This window comes from Clavelina lepadiformis, chromosome 7 (assembly GCF_947623445.1).
Source record: "Clavelina lepadiformis chromosome 7, kaClaLepa1.1, whole genome shotgun sequence".
NCBI lineage: Eukaryota > Metazoa > Chordata > Ascidiacea > Aplousobranchia > Clavelinidae > Clavelina > Clavelina lepadiformis.
In genome coordinates this window covers 19,197,116-19,210,384 of record NC_135246.1, presented here as the reverse complement: position 1 = coordinate 19,210,384, position 13,269 = coordinate 19,197,116, and the positions used below count along the sequence as shown (strand labels likewise).

Genomic DNA, 13,269 nt, shown 5'->3' with positions numbered 1-13,269 from the left:
CAGCCATATTGAAAACGTTTGTTAACCTTGTAATAATAAAGGGACTTTATAAGGTACCTGTACCGAATAAGGCCCGGTCCCTAATAAGGCCCATTGCTCATATTTCGCAAACCCGTGCAAATAAATAAAAGATTTTGTCCCTACATAAAAACTAATATAAATTCATCATGGTTTACCAGATTTCATCCTTGTCACGTGATCAACCGATTCGCTAGAGCACAACAAAAATTTGATATTTGCAATTAAGGTGGTTTTGTTAATTTAGAAAAAAAGTAAGTGAGAATTTGGCCGGTTAAATGAACTGTTGTCAGCCGGTTGAAGTTTTCATGTAACAACCAACTTAGTATTGAAAAGGATAATGCACTTTTTTTTGCTAAAATTTTTCTGATGATAAAAATGTGACATTTTTTTCGTGGATGCCACATGCGCCTAATAAGGCCCATACAAGATGCTTGGCTAATTGATGTCCAGACTTCAAGAGTGGTTCCAGTCATCAGTTGGCAAATTGTTGCAGTTACTTTGATGCGCCTAATGGAATCTTTTTAAATGTTTGTACAACTTAAAATGTGAAATTTCTAATAATGTTATATGTTGTCTATTACTATGTTTTGAATCAAAATACTCACAAAATTGGTGAGCCTTATTAGGAGCCTATGCTCCTAATAAGGCCCATTTTTTGGAATTTTTAATTTCTTTATAAAATTTTTTTGGGGGGTTGTCAGGTATTGTGGTTTTAATATGTTGTAGTCATATACCCTCACTAATAGAATACGATTTTTCAGTCTATTCTCATTTTTGGTTCTTGAGTTATTTTCAAAAAAGTGTTAGGTGGGCCTTATTCGGTACAGGTACCTTAGTATACAAATCGAATAGAATATAGAATTCTTATTTTCAGACGTCTGCTTTACGAAACATGACGTCAATGATAGATAACATTGCGTACCGATAACTTTCTGTTTTCCGTTTTTAAGTCGTGACATAAATATCGCGCCTGCCTATATCTTGCGTGAGTTATGCACAGCTGTTCAATGCATTCATTCTACTAATAACTAAGATGAACACTGTAACATGGACGTCTTTTTGCTGTTGCTGTGCTAATGTTTTGTATAATTGTAATTGTTCAAGTATATACAGTTGTCATTCCTGTGTAACCATTGTTGAATTCTATTGGAACAAGTTCAGTGTTAAGATAGATAACTTCATTGTCCTCTTCGCAAGGCAACAAGGAATTTTGTCCTATAATATAGCAGTGGGAAGTCTGGTGTTCCGACATCGGTGGGAAATACGCTTTTCATTTCTCAAGGAATATATGAATATATTATCAAACTGTTCAATAAAATCCATCATGGAACATCTACGCATTCTGAAATAAACACACGAAATCTCGGAACACTCATTTACCATCGTGGGACATCTAAGGACCGTGGAAGAAATCTTCATTCAAACATTCGGTACATGGATTTTAGTTGTTTTAATGTATTGTGTATTTTCTTTCATTAATGAATTCTAAGTATAATATTCTTACTTCTCTTTCTCGCCCCTATCATAAGTATATTGGTCGACGACTGACTTCAACATCTTCGAATTTACGTGCAAATAGGCGTAATTTGTTTGATTCAGGATACCCTGAGAATAGTAAAATTGAGTTTAATGCTAATGAAGTAAAATTTCTTGGCTTTACTGTAAATGAACATGGAGCAAGTCCTATCAAACCCAAAGTCGAAGCAGTTGAAAATTACCCATAACCTGTGACAATTAAGGAGCTTCGTCGCTTTTTAGGAATGGTGAATTTTTATAGACGATTTTTGCCCAATGCTGCAGGAATTCAAGATACACTCAACAAGCTGCTGGGACCTAGAAAGGGTAGAAGACACATTGTTTGGACACCAACTGCCAGACAGGCCTTTCAGGAAACAAAGCAGGCGCTTTGCACAGCTGCTACATTAGGTCATCCGGTCCATGGTCCGGAAATAAGGCTTTCAGTAGATGCTTCAGACTCAGTTGTGGTAGGGTTTAAGAACAAGTTATTGATGGTTCTCCCCAACCTCTTGCTTTTTATTCAAAATCATTCTCCAATGCCCAACGTAAATATAGTGTCTATGACCGAGGATTGCTTGCTTTATATCTCAGAATCAAGCATTTTCGTTACTTTTTATATGGTCGACAGTTCTGCCTGTTTACTGACCATAAAGTCTTGGTAACGGGCATTCCCTCTAAATTGGACAATGCCACAGCACAGCAATTCAGATATTTATCATCCATTGCACAATTTTGTCCGGTAATTGAGCATATTTCTGGTGATTACTTCAATTGAAACGTGTAACGTTACCTGACCACTATGTTAGCATGGTATATGATATGTCAACAAAACGAGCACGACCGGTGGTACCAATCTCCTTCAGAAAACAGAAAGTTACCGGTACGCAATGTTATCTATCATTGACGTCATGTTTGGTAAAGCAGACTTCTGAAAATAAGAATTCGATTTGTATACTATAAAGTCCCTTTATTATCACAGCCTCGAACTTCCAACGTTAGTTCCGTATTTCTTTGTCTTGGTTCGAAAATATGCAATAGCCCGATAATTAATGATAGCGGGCCAAATTATGCGGCAGACAGCAGTTGGCCAGCGGGTCTTAGTTTGTACAACCCTGGGTTGGAGCGCCTGACTAAATAAGTTAGCAATTATACGACCAACGTATGATACTACATGTTAGGCTACCGCTATAACGTACTTGTGCAATACATGAACGACGCTAGGTTGGTCCTGGCGAATAACTCCCAATACGGACAAAGAACACTAAAAACCAAATATAGATGTGTGACAATCGGAACTTGCACAAAAAATAGCTCAGTAACCGGTGCTCGAGCGAGGAGGAATAATTAATCGTCGGGTTTAAGTCGTGCAAATACTTTCCTTATTCCAAGGATAAAGCTTGATATTTTATAACATAACATTGTTTGTTCATTGTTTTCCCATTGTTCATTGTCCGAGGACAAAGAATGAAAAGATTGTGACACCAAACATAATAGTAATGGTGTCATAAATACCTACCTGTAGTAAAATTGAAAAGCAAGACATATGATGATACTCCAGTGTTAACTCTATTTTCAATTCTTCTACACAAACTGTAAATGTTTAGTTTAATAGAACTGACAGTTTTGACGAAACCCTGTGTAATATTAACGTAAAAAAGTGTTATTGTAAGCTGGTTAGGCTAACGTAGCCACTGTGCGTATTTCCTTTACAGGGTCCCTCGGATCTGTTAATGTTGCATCAAAACAAACGTATTCAAAGGTAATTTGCTTTCTGTCAATCGATACAATGCATGAGCGGTCGGTATTTGAGGTTTGTCATCATGTATAATATATTGTAATCGTGTGAGTTGTAGCTTTTATTGTTAAAGTGATCTGCGGGACCCTTCGCTATGGAAATAACGAGAATGGAATTAAGGTAAATATAAGAAATTGTATTAAGCCTGTATCTTGTGTGAATAGAAGTTATGCAACTGATCATCTGACGTCATCACATCACTTTATATCAGGTTTAAATTGTAAGAGAGCGATTTGCCGGTTAGTTTAAACTAGCTGGTCGCAGTTACTTGATGGTGATTCAGTCCCTGTTAAATTATAGAAGCGTCGTCTTCATGGCTTGTTATAGTCTCAATAAAGCTTGAAACTGTTCCAGACGTATTTGTCGCGAAACTGGTGAAAGAAAATAATTGTTCTTTGCTCACAGCGCTAGATACGACAAATGGATGCGTTCCTTTGGGTTGATAACTTATCCAGAAATCTACGCTGATAGCCGAGAGGATTTCATATGGCACGGATACAGGCCAAGTCCTTCATCCATTTCTTATTGTCTGAAAAGGTTTCTGTTTGAAGAATTTAAACTATTGTCATTGATAAATGGGCGGTTTATTATACACTCAGGAATATAAATCATAAATGTTTATAAACAAAAGAGTTTCCAGGAAAAATAAACGAATTATTATCATTCGCGTTACTATTACCACTTCCAATAGCATTACTGTATTGAAAGAATCGAGCTTACTTGGTTAGACGTAACTTTACATTTATTTTACATTTTGTAGCCTATTCTATCCCACAAACGAAACTTTAAACGTTTGGACCCATTTTATCCCGTTTTCATTGATGATTTGGAGATCGTACCGTATTTATCAGTCATTAGATGACCCCACCAACCCCGAGACTTATCCTTTCTGGTTCGAAACATTTGGTGAGGAAGAAAGTGTTTCTTATTATTTTTTGATTTTGCCAACGGTGTATTGACTAACTTCTTATGTAGCCTAAATGTCATGTCAACTTAGGCTTACATTAATTTAAGTTAACGTGAGCTTAGCCTAAGTGAACTTAGGATAGGCCTAGTATATAGCCGATATTTCTGAACTTAGGTTATGTTGGCCAAGGCTAACTCTGGTTTAAATTTAAAGTCTATATTCGAGACCTGAGCACTTAAAAGCGTTTTAACAAAGTTAAATTTTCGTAGTGGGCAAATGTGATCAGGTGAAAACACTTAGAAATCCTTGATCTAAAATTAATTTTTGTTTTAAAACGCAGCTCTCATTATCCTGTTTTTCTCAAGTTCTTGCGCTCATCTTTTCTCGTGTCGATCAGGAGAGGGTCGGGAAATTTGTTTCTGTATCGACTACGGCAGCATTGGAATAACTTCGTTCGCTCTGAGCGTGGCCACAAACGCTTACTTGTGCCCTTTACATTGCTATGGAAATTTAGAAGGTACAAGACATGTGAAAGCCTAAACTTTGATGGTAGCGGAACCGTGTTAATCCAGTTTATAGTAAAATAAAAAAACAAGAAGGTTGGCATTCTGAAGTTAACTTTATTTTTGATTCTTCTATACACGAGCTTTCGCAAGCATAAGTTTGATTTTTCAAGTGTACTAAGAAATGCCTGAACTTTGGAAGCTTTGCTTGAAAAAAAGTTTAATGGCGTATACTTGGTATTTTGAAAGTTTAGCTTATACCCTGGTGCCACCCTGTTTAAGTCAAATGCGTGTTACTATGTTTCATTTTATTTAATTTATCATCACGTCAACGTCAATATACTGCAATGGTCTCTTCGTGGAACCAACTAAGAAATGTATTTTATCTTTCTATGTTTAGATTTGTTCCTTCCATTTCCGGCTTTATTAGCTGTGGCGTGTGGCCTGATTGTCTGCGTCACTTTCATTTCGCGCCACCCGTCTTGTCAACAGTGGAAGACGTTACTGAGATTTTTTCCTTTCATTGCCCTTTGCTGGGTGCTGTTAACGCCGTGTTTCCATCGGTAACGCTTCAGTGTTGTGCTGCGCTAGTTAGTCGTCAGTTTAATTAACGTGTAATACTGTGATGCTCAGATAGCTTAATCTGTCTAACACATGCTTACAACTTCCGAATCAGGTTTAGGATTGGCCTATTAAGCATTACCGCACACATCAAGCTGGCAGAGTGTTTGACGCTAGAAGGAAAAGTTATTTTAATCGATAATTTTTCTGTTAAACGCTACTGTTTGCCCAGTTAAACTATCTAACTCAACTACATAGATTTAGGATTAATGTATAAGTTACAGTTCTCAATGTTTAGTTCTTTATTGTTCGTATTATTCTGATGACTTCGTTTTTTTTTATTAAGGTTCTTTGTCGTAAAATTTCCAGAGATTTTTGAAAATTCACGGCATGTTAATTTGACGGAATGCAACTTGGTAAAAGAAAGATTTCCTTCAGAATTCATTCTAATTTTGTGCTTGATGAACGTTACCTCATTGGTGATTGGAATTAAAATACCGGAAAGATGGTTTCCAGGTTTAAACGGCTTCAAAATCTATGTAGATCAAGCTCTGATCAAACTAAACTTAAGTGATTAGGCTACAATTGTTTTCAATTCCTTTACTTTGACAATCGATTTTTAGAGTGATACTAAATGCAAAAGTCTTTAAACCTTTCTCAAGCTTCTTTTGCTGGTTAAGCCGTTAAAGTTATAAGTTTTCAAGTCAAAAAGTATTTCCAGACTTAATCGAATGGAAACGCTTTTATATTTAAAGAAAAAAGTTTCCATTATGTAAAAAGTACAGTTATTTTTTATCAGTTATGGTGTAACTGTGCACAAGTTTGATTTACGTTGCTCTTGTAACAGGAATGTTTGACATAGTGGGGCATTCACACCAGTGTTTCCATATTTTATCTGCAATTTGTTTGTACATGACGAACGTTATGGCCGAAAATGGAATGCTAGATCTTATTAAATTGAAGCGCCAAGGGTAAGTGCTTTTCTACAATTCACTTGATGGTATACGTTTTAAAAATTAAGAATACTTCGAAAACGTTGTTTGCTATAATTGTTTGCTGCCCAAATGACTCTGATCGAGTGTATAAAAAGAAGGGGATGTAATTTCAAAATTAGACGAAAAATTTGTAATACTTCTTCCAGTTTTTAAACTGAGAGACAAAAGTTTAAGAACTTGCACCCTTCACAAAACGTAAAGAACAAAGTTGTAACAAAACTTCTCAATTTTTAGTTTATTAAAGAACGAGAACTTGAAATTCTCCTTCCGGGAAATGCTGATGTCTTTTGTATTTTTTTTGGCGATAATTTTCACTTCTGGCTTCTACGCCAGCAAAGTTTTGGGCAAAATCGTGCAAGAACAGCGGAGACGTAGCAACCTGAAAAAGACGTGAGAAACAACCGGATTTTTTGTGAAGCATTTACTTGGTCAGATTCCAAGCTTATGAGAACCCTTCTTAATACATCAGAAAATGCAGGCTATCGTTGTACTTATGCTTTTGCAATAAATAATAGACTATGCTGATTATCTTTAATATTACTTACATCGTATGGTTTGATATAGACTTATAATATAAGTAAATAATTAGAGTCATCCATTTTCGATAACAAACAAAATGCACTTATCGAAGATTTGATGTGTCTGACTCATATTTTGCCGAGTTTATTTACGATATTTATTTGAAACTAGGTATTGGGAATAGTCCAAGAAAAGTGTAAAAACTTAATAATTTGCACACAACTTATGTGAATTTGAGATGTTTCTTAAACTCTTTACTGTGTTATTATTCTACGTGCACTGTATTGTTGCTATTTTAATTTGGCCGTTTTCCAAGTTATTTTACGCGTTGCAGCTTAATAAAGTAAAAAATTACAAAATCAAAAAACTGGTGATCTGGAGCACAATTTCAAAGAGATTTAGTGAAAATCGTTTACAGTCAAATTATGATGTCTATAGGCTAACTGCAAGTTAGACAAATGTGTATTTTACAAGGTGGCGGCAAAGCCTGGTCATGCACACAGCTTAAATTTATCATGAGTTCATTATGCAAGCAACTTTGAAAACGTTTTTAACAGATCGAAAACAGAATAATATCATCAGCAAAATAAGTCCAGAATGCCCTGAATAATTCCTTCGTGACCAAAACAATAAGTTGTCATATTTTTTCCAAACTTGACTAAATTCGATCTTGGTCTTCTTTCAATATTTTAGATCTGTTCCTGTGTAGGTCTTACCTCTCTCATGCGATAAAACATGAACCCTCCAAACAATTTCACCAAGAAACTAACGTCGCTTTAAAGTTTACTGAATTAGCTTATTTGCCGCCTTATTACATCTTCAGAGATAGTGGCTCAGAAAGAAACGTGATGATTATAATGTCCCGCCTGTTCGAGCATGAGACCAAAACCATCAATGTCCTTTATAAATATTTCACGAGTGGAGTTGAGTTTAAGTACGACATGTCTGTTTTGTCAGTGTGCGAATGTATTTAACAAGAGTTGTACAAGCAAACAACCATCATCATGTCGTCAGCTCAAATCTGATTTATCAATACTCAATCGCTTTGCCTGTTGCTGATGATTATCTTCAGAAAAAAAGAGTCAAACATGAACTTTGCTTGATCAATACATTGCGTAGATTGTGCATCAATATTTCGTGCTGTAAGTTGTTTTATTGCAGCACCAAATCGCTTTCCCGTAGTTGATAGAATTAATATATTATTTAACGGGCAGAGCACGACGCTTGCATGATAGTATATAGCTATGTAGGGAAGATATAACTCACTGTTTTAATAGTCAAGCAATTTATGCGCAAGGTGTTATTATACTATACTCATAATAATTCATCAAGGTGTAGGGTCTAATAACAGTTTACGCCTGCGTAGGTCAATATGAAAGGCCTGAAGGGGGTTATGACATCATAATCTCTCTTACACTCGATCAGATATTAGCGTTCTAAACATGAACTACCTCAACTTGATCGTTATTTGCTCAAATAAACTACAGCAACACTGAGGCATGTAATGCATTTAGACAGTTTGCAATAGCTTAAACATATGTGGCTTTTTTGCGTATGATTTGCATAACTAACCTCAAAAGGAAGTTAGTAAAAGCGTTTTTAAGAGTTGCCATTTTGCCCGGGTTGAATATGCATTGCTAGGATCTCAAGCGTAGGCCGCCTTAGGCTAAATAACATGTACCGTACTTTAAGGTTAATAGCACAGGTTATTTTTCGACTTCTGCTAGTTTTGTATATTACCAGTGATGGCCAAGTTAGAAAGTTTAACGGCCCAAATTTCCACTACTAGGATGTTTTAGTCTATGTGTTGAAATAATAGCAAATCTTTACGGCTGTGTTTTGTATTACATGACTGTTAGTATCTTAGGTATGACATGTGAGGATGACTGATTTAAAAAGCACATGTGACTATTTTGGCTTACACATTATTGATTCTAAATCGACTAAATGATACATTAGTCATCATTAGGCTACATACAGTAGTTTTCAATACAGTGACTGTTTTCTCGATGACTGACTAGTAGGTCATCCAGACCGCAATAAACGTCGGCCGTTGGGTTGCTGAAGAAAGGTTAATTTGATTAGTTTGAATTAGGTTGAGGTTTATGACATGATAAAGTTGTAGCTGGATTTTGATTATTACATCGCCAAACGTATCCGGCTTCGACAGGCTTTCGTCGGTATGTGAGTGTAGTTGGTATATAGAGGCTTGAACCGGAAATTGCTTTGCTTTTCGTGTGAAAATAGTAAACAGTTGGTTAAACGTTGCCATGCAGAAAGCCGATTTCTGAATAATTGCAAAGCTGCGATGGTCGGGTCGGTTATTGGCGGCAGTGTATAAATTGTACATACGGTATTTTCTTGTATATAAACCGCGGCTACTATTTTTATTTTTGAACGTTTTGTGCTGCTTCTGTTCGAGGGCGGCTTCTATTTTTATTACATGAACGTTTCTGTCTTTTAATTGGCGCTCAGTGGGCATTTGAGTTTATCTACCATAAGTACTGGTAACAAGAAAACGGAAACAGTAAGTCAGCTGCAATTTTATTGCCTCTTTTTGTAAAACCGCTAATCCGACAGCTGCTATTATTGTCGCATCTGTGTAATTATTGTCGCATCTGTGCTTCTATTGTTTATTTTAAATCAAATCGTGCGGTTTCTATTCAAGCAAATACGGTAGAGCGTTTACGTACAGTCTACAACTTGATCTTCATGTATTTCACGTAACAATGCTCTGACAAAGTATGTCTGAAACTAGTTAGTTTCACTGAATTATGCGTTTCCCTGCAGTTGTATTGCTTTTAGCAAGTTCTTGGTAACTTGTGCTTTCACAACCTCATGTTTTAGATCGAAAACTACTTCTCAAACTACTTCATACTTGAGTAGTTTATGATGTTCTACTTCATACTTGAGTAGTTTTAAACGGCAATACTTTTACTTGTAGTGAAGCAGTTTTTTTCGGGAGTTACTGTATTTCTACTCAAGTAACTCTTGCGGTTACTTTGACCACCACTTGATAAAATCTACTTTTCACGTAATTTTTGTGAAGTTACATCAACTTAAATTATTCACCGCCTTGCTTAACAGGTTTAGCATGGCAATTTTATGATGTCTATGACGATAAGTTGTAGCAAAGCGTTTTGTTTGTTTCTGATAATTATTAACGCATAAACCCCCGCCATTGGAAGACCGCTATGCGTGACCAAAACGGGACCAGTTCTATCCACAAACATCCCAACGGCTATGTCAAGCATCGTTATGACGACGATGATGACGTCATATGCTCTTTAAATGGAAAACAACCCCGAAACGATTCCAGAATAGGACATCAGCTGAATTCAGTTTATGGGTACTTCTAGAATTAGGGCATTGTGTATTTTAGTATTTAAACATGTTTGATTTACCACGGTAAATTGATTAATGCTTTAGAATTAGATTATTGATATTGATTATTGCTTTATATTGGATATTGTTATTGATTGTCATTATGCCATAGACTACGCATTTAAGCAACTCCGTGGTATATACATGTTGTTCTCGTTTGAAACTGAAATTAGGTTTTAACTTTTTAAATAATTTCAGCACCAAGTACGACCAATGGCTGCGTTCCTTTCAACTGCGACCTTGCTGGGAGGTACACAAGGACACCGTAGAAGTGCATATATGGCATGGATATAGACCAAATCCCTCTTCGCTGTTCTACTGTTTGAAGAGGTTGATATTTTAGCTTTGTTTTTGCAACTTTTCAGTTCGATGTTGCTGTTTGTGAGTTCATAAAGTCACTTTTCCTAACGAATAAATCATTTTTAAACTTTTCCAGTGCGTTTTACCCCTCCAACGAGACTCTCAACGCTTGGACTCATTTCATCCCATTTCTTCTTTTCTGCTTTCGAATTTACAACGTTTATTGCTCGTTGGAATACCAAACTGATGACGTCACGTACCCTTTCTGGATTTTCTCCATCGGTGAGTCACTTTTTGTCGAAATATTTGAAATGCAGAAGTTGAATAAATGATCCGTGATTTGTGGACTAACAATTCCGAGACAAACTGAAGCAAGCCGTGGCTAGAGGTTTTTCAGGCCAGCACACCAAAGTCATGTTGTTCTCGCAGGTTGTTGCTTTGTTTTCCTGGTGAGTACATTGGCTCACCTGTTCAACTGTTATTCGGCTACGGCCCAGGAATTCTGTTATTGCCTGGACTACGGCGGTATCTCTGTTTTCGGTCTATCGTCCGCCATATGCATCCATTACTACATGTGCTCGTATAGATGCTTCGGCTTTGAAACAGGTACCATTAACTGCACTCGTTGAATTTATGTAAATCGCGACTTTTTTGCCAAAATGCAAATACGCTCTATCTTTTCCTATAAAAAAAAATTTTGGGCTGGAGCTAACAGATTTCGGGCAAGTAACTTGGGTTTCAGCTTTGAGCACAGATTTTGAAGCGTGAGTTTCTTGTAAAGTTTCTTAATTATCAAGACATAAACTTGTTTCAAGCCAAATTTCACTTAGCAAACTCCAAAACCTTAATATTATAAAATATTAACATATTACTGTCCAATATTGTAAAAATTACTAGTTAGTAGAAATCGGAGTTTACTGCTAATTTTTTAATATAACCTTACAATTTTATACATGTCGCATTTGAAACCAGCCCAACAGACAACGAATGGACTTGAAAAGTTCCTTTGCGTTGATTTGGCCTAAGGCAAGAAATTCTAACATTCCAAAAACAACCTTCCACATTTAGCTTTTTAAACTAAAGAGTTTCGAACTAAAGCAATTGTGCCTTCATAGCGAGCTGTTGTTTTATCACAGACCATCTCTCATTGCCAGCTTATCCCTATGTGATGTCACTGTTGGGAATTTTCGCCACTTACGTCACTTGTCAATCCAGATTTCCCTTTTGTCGACAAAGATATCTATGTCGTTTCGGACCGACGGCTATCTGTCATACTATTTGCACTGTACCCTGCATTAACCGGTACAAACTTCACTCATGGAAAAAAGAAAAGTTTTTAAAACAATCTACTGCACGAAAACGTGAAGTGACGTGTTTTATTTCTTCTTCAGAGTGATAATGACGCTGCAACCTTCATTACTTGAAGGTTTGAATTTTATTTCGACCGACCACGAGGTCTGTCATCTTGGCGACAATTATCTTCATTCCTTCTTCTTCCAGACCTGTTTTTATGTAGCGGCGATTGGTTTTGTTGCTACTAGGTTTCCAGAGAAATGGTTTCCAGGTATTTTTATGATGTTTCTGTTTTGCGGGAATTGTTAGATAGAGCTTTGCTGTAAAATGTTCCACCTCTGTAAATAAGTGTTGATCTACAGTTCTGTTGTAACAATCGACAGTGCTATAAAAGGCGAAAGTTGTGATAGAGGAATAGAAATAAATAACTGTACTGGACTGTAAACATTCGGTAGTAGTTTACATATAGGCTAAGGTCTGTCCAAGCGGTTCTTGAAGATTCACCCTCGGACATGTCATCTTTCGGTTCTAACAGGTACCTTTGATATTGTCGGTCACTCCCATCAGTGGTTCCACATTTTTACAGCTCTTGGCATGTACTATCAACACTTGATGGCGGAAGACTCGCTTCGTCACGCTCTAGCGCTCATAGAGGCCGGGTAAGATGTACGACAAAATCACAATGAGCTTTGACTGGGCAGTATTTCTTTTTTATTTTTTTAAATATTACGGAAAATAAGAAAACTTATTTATGGAAACTCATGTCACAGTTCATTTTACAGAGTTGCCTTTTCATTTTTAGCGAACTGGAAGAGAGTGTTCTTGGCATAAACGAGTGGTCAACAGTTATTCCAATGTTTCTTTTTATAACCGCTGTGCTATTCATAGTGTACAGCACAGCAAGCAAAGTTGGGTCTTTGGTTCATAGAAATCGCAAAGAAAATTTATCCTTTGAGCATTAAGCACATGACTGCCACCAACCTCCTTTGCATCACTTTGCTCATCCTACATACCTCTCTCTCTGCTTATTACGTCACAGTGAAAAAGTACTTGTCGTTAAAACTATTTCAAACAGTGCTTGTTACAGAATAATCTTCATTGTACTCAGGAAAGTTTAATTTATTATGTATCGGTTGCACCGACCAATGGGTTTTGCTTCGCATCTGCCTCGTCGTTGAATCCTGCTGTTGTTGACTTGAGTTACTATCAATAAGGATTTTATGCTTTCTTTTAATATGCAAACACTTTCTGCTGTAATTCTAAATGTCAAGAAATTTTAATAATGCCGAATGTATGTAACCTTAGAATATGGACCTGTTCACTTGACCGGTGTGTGGATGGTATTTGTCTGCAAATTTTAACAATTAGTCCGCCCCGGTGTTAAGATGTCAGTGGGTGAAAGGAGTCCCGTCATCTACAGCGCATTGTCCGAGCTTTGAGTTCTTTCAATTTCACCAATCAATCAATATTTCG

General features: G+C 36.6%; 2 protein-coding genes across 5 annotated transcripts; both read left to right on the top strand.

Moving 5' to 3' along the window:
* The first annotated feature begins 1,142 nt into the window (after window positions 1–1,142).
* On the top strand, window positions 1,143–7,178 carry LOC143466097 (membrane progestin receptor gamma-like). Of its 3 annotated transcripts, XM_076964708.1 has the most exons (10): window positions 1,143–1,451; window positions 3,252–3,298; window positions 3,408–3,454; window positions 3,740–3,871; window positions 4,095–4,240; window positions 4,582–4,758; window positions 5,145–5,307; window positions 5,652–5,821; window positions 6,153–6,276; window positions 6,535–7,178. In XM_076964708.1, exons 3-10 carry the CDS (start codon window positions 3,429–3,431, stop codon window positions 6,692–6,694), a joined length of 1,098 nt encoding a protein of 365 aa, XP_076820823.1. In that variant the 5' UTR covers window positions 1,143–1,451; window positions 3,252–3,298; window positions 3,408–3,428; the 3' UTR covers window positions 6,695–7,178. The 3 variants fall into 3 exon arrangements, 2 of the variants coding, with proteins under 2 accessions (XP_076820823.1, XP_076820822.1); XM_076964707.1 differs by lacking the exon at window positions 1,143–1,451 and having other exon boundaries at window positions 2,838–3,298; XR_013118699.1 differs by lacking the exon at window positions 1,143–1,451 and having other exon boundaries at window positions 2,836–3,454; window positions 5,652–5,844; window positions 6,535–6,675.
* Window positions 7,179–9,910: 2,732 nt separating this feature from the next.
* On the top strand, window positions 9,911–13,122 carry LOC143465581 (membrane progestin receptor gamma-A-like). Of its 2 annotated transcripts, XM_076963955.1 has the most exons (8): window positions 9,911–10,168; window positions 10,402–10,533; window positions 10,640–10,785; window positions 10,933–11,109; window positions 11,640–11,805; window positions 11,895–12,067; window positions 12,332–12,455; window positions 12,599–13,122. In XM_076963955.1, exons 1-8 carry the CDS (start codon window positions 10,014–10,016, stop codon window positions 12,756–12,758), a joined length of 1,233 nt encoding a protein of 410 aa, XP_076820070.1. In that variant the 5' UTR covers window positions 9,911–10,013; the 3' UTR covers window positions 12,759–13,122. The 2 variants fall into 2 exon arrangements, with proteins under 2 accessions (XP_076820070.1, XP_076820071.1); XM_076963956.1 differs by lacking the exon at window positions 10,402–10,533.
* The last annotated feature ends 147 nt before the right edge of the window (window positions 13,123–13,269 follow it).

Excerpts from the sequence above, each read along its gene's own strand:
- LOC143466097 (XM_076964708.1), top strand. The coding sequence starts at position 3,429 with ATGGAAATAACGAGAATGGAATTAAG. Across the intron at positions 3,455-3,739 it reads ATAACGAGAATGGAATTAAG|CGCTAGATACGACAAATGGA; the intron begins GTAAATATAAGA and ends CTTTGCTCACAG. Across the intron at positions 6,277-6,534 it reads ATTAAATTGAAGCGCCAAGG|TTTATTAAAGAACGAGAACT; the intron begins GTAAGTGCTTTT and ends CTCAATTTTTAG.
- LOC143465581 (XM_076963955.1), top strand. The coding sequence starts at position 10,014 with ATGCGTGACCAAAACGGGACCAGTTCTATCCACAAACATCCCAACGGC. Across the intron at positions 11,110-11,639 it reads ATGCTTCGGCTTTGAAACAG|ACCATCTCTCATTGCCAGCT; the intron begins GTACCATTAACT and ends GTTTTATCACAG. Across the intron at positions 12,068-12,331 it reads TCCAGAGAAATGGTTTCCAG|GTACCTTTGATATTGTCGGT; the intron begins GTATTTTTATGA and ends CGGTTCTAACAG.